Below are 6,000 nucleotides of genomic sequence, written 5' to 3'. Positions count from 1 at the left end.
CATCTCACCCCAACAAGGCTAGCATTAATCCAAAAAACACAAAATAATAAATGTTGGAGAGGTTGTGGAGAGACTGGAACACTTATACGCTGTTGGTGAGAATGTAAAATGGTGCAACTGCTTTGGAAATCGATTTGGCGCTTCCTTAAAAAGCTAGAAACAGAAGCATGATACGATCCAGCTATCCCATTCCTTGGAATATATCCTAGAGAAATGACAGCCGTCACATGAATAGATATATGCACACCCATGTTCATTGCAGCACTGTTCACAACAGCAAAAAGATGGAAACAACCTAGGTGTCCATCAACAGATGAATGGATAAACAAATTATGGTATATCCACACAATGGAATACTATGCAACAATAAAGAACAATGATGAAGCCGTGAAACATCTTATAACATGGAAGAAGCTAGAGGTCATTATGCTGAGTGAATTTAGTCAGTCACAGATGGAAGTCCATGGTATATTCAGTATTCTTCACCAACACCATAATTCAAAGGCATCAATTCTTCTTCCTTTTCCTTATTAATTTTCCAGCTTTTGCATGCATATGAGGCAACTGAAAATACCATGGCTTGGGTCAGGCGCACCTGAGTCCTTAAAGTGACATCTTTGCTTTTTAACCCCTTATAGAGGTCTTTTACAGCAGATTTGCCCACTGCAATACATCATTTGATTTCTTGATGGCTGCTTCCACGGGTGTAGACTGTGGATCCAAGTAAAATGAAATCCTTGACAATCTTTTCTCCATTTATCATGATGTTGTTTATTAGTCCAGTAGTGAGGAATTCTGCATTCCTTATGTTCAGCTGCAATCCATACTGAAGGCTGTAGTCTTTGATCTTCATCAGTAAGTGCTTCAAGTCCTCTTCTCTTTCAGCAAGCAAGGTTGTGTCAACTGCACATCGCAGGTTATTAATCAGTCTTTCTCCAGTCCTGATGCTGTGTTCTTCTTCAAGACAGTTTGCTCACGTCTGTTGACAACAGCCCTCATTTTCTCATTCACTATTGGCAGGAAGCCTCAGTTCCCCACCAGAGAAACCTCTCCACAGGACTCCTTATTTCCTCATAAAATGGCAGCCAACTTCTCTCAGAGTGAGTGATCCAAACAAGAGCAAAGCAGAAGCCACAATGCCTTTTATGACCTGGCCCCAATGTCATATACCATCACTTCTGCCATATTCTAAGGGTCCTAGGGACCAGCCCTGATACAATGTGAGAGAGGTCTACAGAAGGGCATGAATACCAGGAGACAGGGATCACTGGGGATCATTTTGGAACCTGGCTGCCACAAACTCAAATATCCACTAACTGATGAATAGATAGATAAACTGTGGTACATCCATACAGTGGAATAGTAATCAGCAATTAAAAGGAACAAACTATTGATATATGCAACAGCATGGAAGAATCACAAATGCATTATGCTAAGTGAAAGAAGCCAGACCCAAAAGGCTATATGAGTCCACTTATATGATATTCTGGAAAAGACAAAACCAAATGGACACAGAACAGATCACAGGTTACCAAGGCTTGGGGAGGGGGTAGAAGATTGACTACAAAAGACCTGAGGGAACTTTTTGGGATGATGGAAATATTCTATATTTGCTTATAATAGTGATTATATTACTCTGTTAAAATTCATAGAATGGTACACCTAAAAAGGGTGAGTTTTATTGTATGTAAATTATACCTCAATAAACCTACTCATAGAAAGAGAGCGAAGAAAATCTTGAGGGGGAAGGAAAGAGGTTTGGTTGGGAGGATGGCTGCAGGAGTCTCAATGTGTAAATAGTAGAATTTTCTGGAGGTGAGGCAACATTCAAAAATAATAATAAAAGCTCCCTGACCTGAAGAAACTTCTCTGATCTTGAGTCTGCAGACTGAAAATGCCCGTCAAATTCTGAGTAAGATAGGTTAAAAAAAAGAGAGAAATAAACATATCCTGGCTATATTAGTTTCCTAAGGCTGCTATAACAAATTCCCCAAAACTGGGCAGCTTAAAGTTGTTCCTGGGTGGCGCAAATGGTTAAGCACTCAGCTATTAACCAAAAGGTTAGCAGTTTGAATAGCAGTTTGAATCCACCCAGAGACACTTCAGAAGGAAGGCCTAGCAATCTATTTCCAAAAGGTCACAGCCATTGAAAACTCTGTTGAGCTCAGTTCTACTTTGACACACATGGGCTCACCATGAGTCGGAATCAACTCGATAGCAATTGGTTTGGCTTAAAACAAAACAAATATATTCTTTCATTGTTCTAGGGGCTAGAAGTCTGAAATCAAGGTGTCGGAAGTCACACTCCCTCTGAAGGCTCTAGGAAAGAATCCTTCCTGGCCTCTTCTAGCCTTGGCATTCCTTGGCTTTTGGCAGCATAACTCCAATCTCTCCCTCTGTCTTCACATCGCCATCTTCCCTGTCTCCTCTGTGCCTGAGTCTCCAAAACGCTCTCTCTTTATAAGGACACCAGTCATTGGTTTAGGGCCACTCCAGTCCAGTATGACCTCATCTGAACTTGATTATACCTGCCAAGTACCTATTTCCAAATAAGGTAATATCTATAGATACCAAGGATTTAGGACTTCATCAGAGCTTTTTAGGGGACACACTCAACCCACAATACTGGCACATCCTGCAGAAAGTCTTAAACTCCAAGAATAAAGATAAAAATCTCAGATGCTTCCAGAATGAACTAACAAGTTACTTAGGAAAAGTAAAAGAGACAGGCATCGGCCTTCTTACCTGCAACATAGCAAAAGAGTTTTCTTTCTTTTTTTTTTTTAAACTTTTTGAGAGAAAAGAACTGCCATGGAAGAATTCTACACCAATCAAGAGTAAAAGAAAGTTATTTGGGATATGTAATCACTCAAAAAATTATCCTGTCTAGGGAAAATAGCCAACAAAAAGACTGTAAGTTAATCATAGCCGAAATAGGGGAGGATGAAGAGGAAACCTTTTGACGTATGAAGTTAAATCTAAACAGATACTAGTAAAGCAATTGGGCAGAGACATACAATAAATGAAAACCTAATTTATTAGAATTAAATTAAGGAATAAAAACAAAAAGAATATTAAAGTCTGCCTAGAGTACAAAGAAACTGTAAACACTTGTTAGAGTTTTTGTTTGTTTTTTTACCTGGTTTGCAAGATGAAAGTGACCAAACAGCTTGTGACCCAATTTCCCGTACTGTCCCAGTCCTTTCTAACTGCTTAGGGTCAGCACCAGGAGGTGTCTTGTTTGGTGTGGTCATTCTCTAAATACTCTATGCAGAAAAAAAGAACACACACATTATACCAAGACTTGACCATCTTTATACAAAAGGTAAAAATAAAAACTTAATACCAAAATGGATCACTTATATGTCCTTGATATCCTTATATCAATCATCAATTTCTCAATGCAGTTAACATAACTCAATCAATGTAATTTAAAAATCTTGAAATTTCGTTTTTGTTTTTGAAACATAACATACTCTGTATTACATTATGTGCAAAGTACCAAGGTACTGTAGTTGAAAGGGCACAGAATTAGCATCAGTCTCTCCTTTAACTAGCCTAGACTTAGGGCAGGTCTGGGCTTCATTTCCTTTCCTGTCAATTATAGATGATCTATAATTCTATGATACTACACATTCTATGAATGAATGTATTAATTCAGAGTAAGTGTCTGCCCTAGAAAAATCAAACTTAAATTCTTACCCTAGGAATACGCAAACAGTGGTCTCTGTTCTAAATTTCCATTATGTGATGAGAGAAAAATCACCTCTCCCCACTGTCAAAAGTTCCCATTTATATGTGCTCTTAACATAAAAGATAGAGTCAGAAAAGTGGCTTCAAGGTCTAAAAGTGAACAATTGACCTATTCTAAACCAAATGTTGACTTCATCTTTCACATTTTGTGTTAATCTTAGTAAGTCTATGTAAATGAGAGAGGGGATCTCTTAAATAATGAACAATATGTAAAACCGCTGTTTAGGTAGTGAAAAGTTACAGCTACAGAACATCATTACACATGCTGTTATCAAACTGTCCCAATACTTTTCTATACCTTATCCTTGACACCTCTCATTAGGCTCAAGTTATTCCCTAATCGTCACACAAGCACTTGATACATATCAAATAATGGCACAACCACTGGACCGTAAACTTTTGAAAAGCCAGAGATGTAAATGCCCAATAAGTATTTACTGGATGAATGGATGGATGAACGAATAATGAATAAGTTCAGCCACAAACTAAAGTATTTGCAAATTAAGTAAGGTCTAGGATGAAACAATTAAACATGTGGGCACCGTCACAAGCTGTAATGTCCTGTCGCCTCAAAGCCCATCTACACACTTGGGCACAATTTAACTGCCAGACGTGGGGCTGGACGCCACCACGTGGATAAAACACGGAGCCTGGTGAAGACTGGGATCCTAGCCTCACAGAACTGATGACAAAGTTCAGAGGAATCTGATGTCAAAGAGAGAATGCCGCCGCGAGCAGCGTCTGGACCAGAGTCTCTTGGTCCTGCTTTACATCTCTGGCGTTCTAGAACAGGCAATGGACAAGGTTCCATCCTATTCGTGGCCCGCCGACCTTCAAGACACCGGAGCATAAAAGGAGATTCAGATTAGGGAGGAGAAAGTATTTGATGACGCTAGGGCTATTCTCCCCTCGGGAAAAAGCCCAGGACTTACAGCTTCCAGACCTGGCTTGCAGCAATTCAGGTTTTTTAGGACCTCCTGCAGCTCCGCGCCACTCCCACCTCACTTTTCAGAACCGCCTGACTTCCCCAACGACGTTGTGGGCGCAGAGCAATGACGTTATCTCCCACCACCTATTTCTAGGGCTCCGCCTCACACTCTGTCGCGCGCGCGCGCGCACTACGTCCTCATGCCGGGCGCGAGGCGGCAGCTGGGCATCGCCATTTTGGCCGGTGGCCGTAGGAACACGCTGTGTGGGTCAGAAGTGAAAGCAAGAGCTGACTTGGCCTGTACGCTCCCCTCCTCAAGGGGATCGTTTCCTCCAGGTATGTGAACAGACCGAAATGGTTTAGCCGTTAGCTGTCGTCTCTCACCGTGAAAGGCGATAGGAACGTTCTCCAAGAGACATTGGTGAGGCCTCAACTGGCGGCGGTGGAGACGGCAGCGGCGCGTGGCAGCGGGCGCCGGCGGGACAGCTGGAACCGCCCGAGAGCCGGCGCCGTTGTGTACGTGGGGCGCCTCGCCCTTCCCCTCCAGCAGACCAAGCTCTTGGCCACTGTTGCCCGTCACCTCCGCCAAGGGCTACGAGAATGGACCTATATGTCGCGTCAGCGATACACTCTCTACCGCCTCCACTCCCCCCCCCACCCCCCCGTTTACCCGCTCCCACCCTGAAGCTAGACCTTCTGGCGTGAAAAGTACCTGCAGAACTTAGGGCATCCCGACTTTCCCCACCCTCCCCCTGGCGCAGTGAAATGAATGTATTTTCACATGTGCGTATTTTATTGTGGAAATTTGTGGCCTTTTCTTCCACCTTTTGGTGGAATGAGTTATGGCATCTTGCCGCCATGAAGTCGAATACTCGTTGTCTACTCCCAGTTTTTATAGAAATGATGGCCAAACGTTGCAGGTACTTTTCTCATAGAGTATCGTGTACTGTGCGGTGGCTGTAATTGAGGTTATCCAAAGTAGTCCCCCAAGTGGAAAGCCTGTAGCTTTTTTCGTGCGCTATTATGGCACTTGGCACTTTTCCCTATGGTAACTTTCCCGTTTTCTGTCTTAAGTTCTTGAGATCAGGGATGGTATCTTTAGTATTTGTTGTGAATGAATGAGTGCAAAGCCAAATTCCCATGTCCCCTAAACTATATAAGCCTGTTTTTTCTATTTTGATGGGAAAATCGGTAAGAGTGAGGAATAGCTGTCAAAACAACTTGTGTTCGTTTTTTACCGTCTCCTCCACAGGACAACTATCTACTATGCATTTATGACGATGGCATTTGCTTTGCAGTCATTTGCCCCATATACTGAG

At 42.3% G+C, this 6,000-nt stretch overlaps 2 protein-coding genes across 6 annotated transcripts in view; one reads left to right on the top strand and one right to left on the bottom strand.

Moving 5' to 3' along the window:
* The window catches only part of ANAPC10 (anaphase promoting complex subunit 10), a 159,853-nt gene extending 155,056 nt beyond the window's left edge, over positions 1-4,797 (bottom strand). For 4 of the 5 annotated variants that reach the window (XM_023733581.1, XM_004378854.2, XM_023733585.1 and 1 more), the window contains exons 1-2: positions 4,686-4,797; positions 3,140-3,266 (exon numbers count right to left, since the gene is read on the bottom strand). In XM_023733581.1, coding sequence (XP_023589349.1) covers positions 3,140-3,254 — 115 coding nt within the window. In that variant the 5' untranslated portion in view covers positions 3,255-3,266; positions 4,686-4,797. The remainder of the gene's footprint in view (positions 1-3,139; positions 3,267-4,685) is intronic. The other variant, XM_023733582.1, reaches the window with a different exon arrangement.
* An 84-nt stretch (positions 4,798-4,881) lies between these two features.
* ABCE1 (ATP binding cassette subfamily E member 1) overlaps positions 4,882-6,000 on the top strand; it is a 36,706-nt gene continuing 35,587 nt past the window's right edge. Inside the window, exon 1 of the mRNA XM_004378853.2 lies at positions 4,882-5,017. The gene's annotated coding sequence lies outside the window, so the exon portion shown is untranslated. The remainder of the gene's footprint in view (positions 5,018-6,000) is intronic.

Source organism: Trichechus manatus, unplaced genomic scaffold (genome assembly GCF_000243295.1).
Source record: "Trichechus manatus latirostris isolate Lorelei unplaced genomic scaffold, TriManLat1.0 scaffold00059, whole genome shotgun sequence".
Taxonomy (NCBI): Eukaryota; Metazoa; Chordata; class Mammalia; order Sirenia; family Trichechidae; genus Trichechus; species Trichechus manatus.
This window is presented reverse-complemented; position numbering and strand designations above follow the sequence as displayed.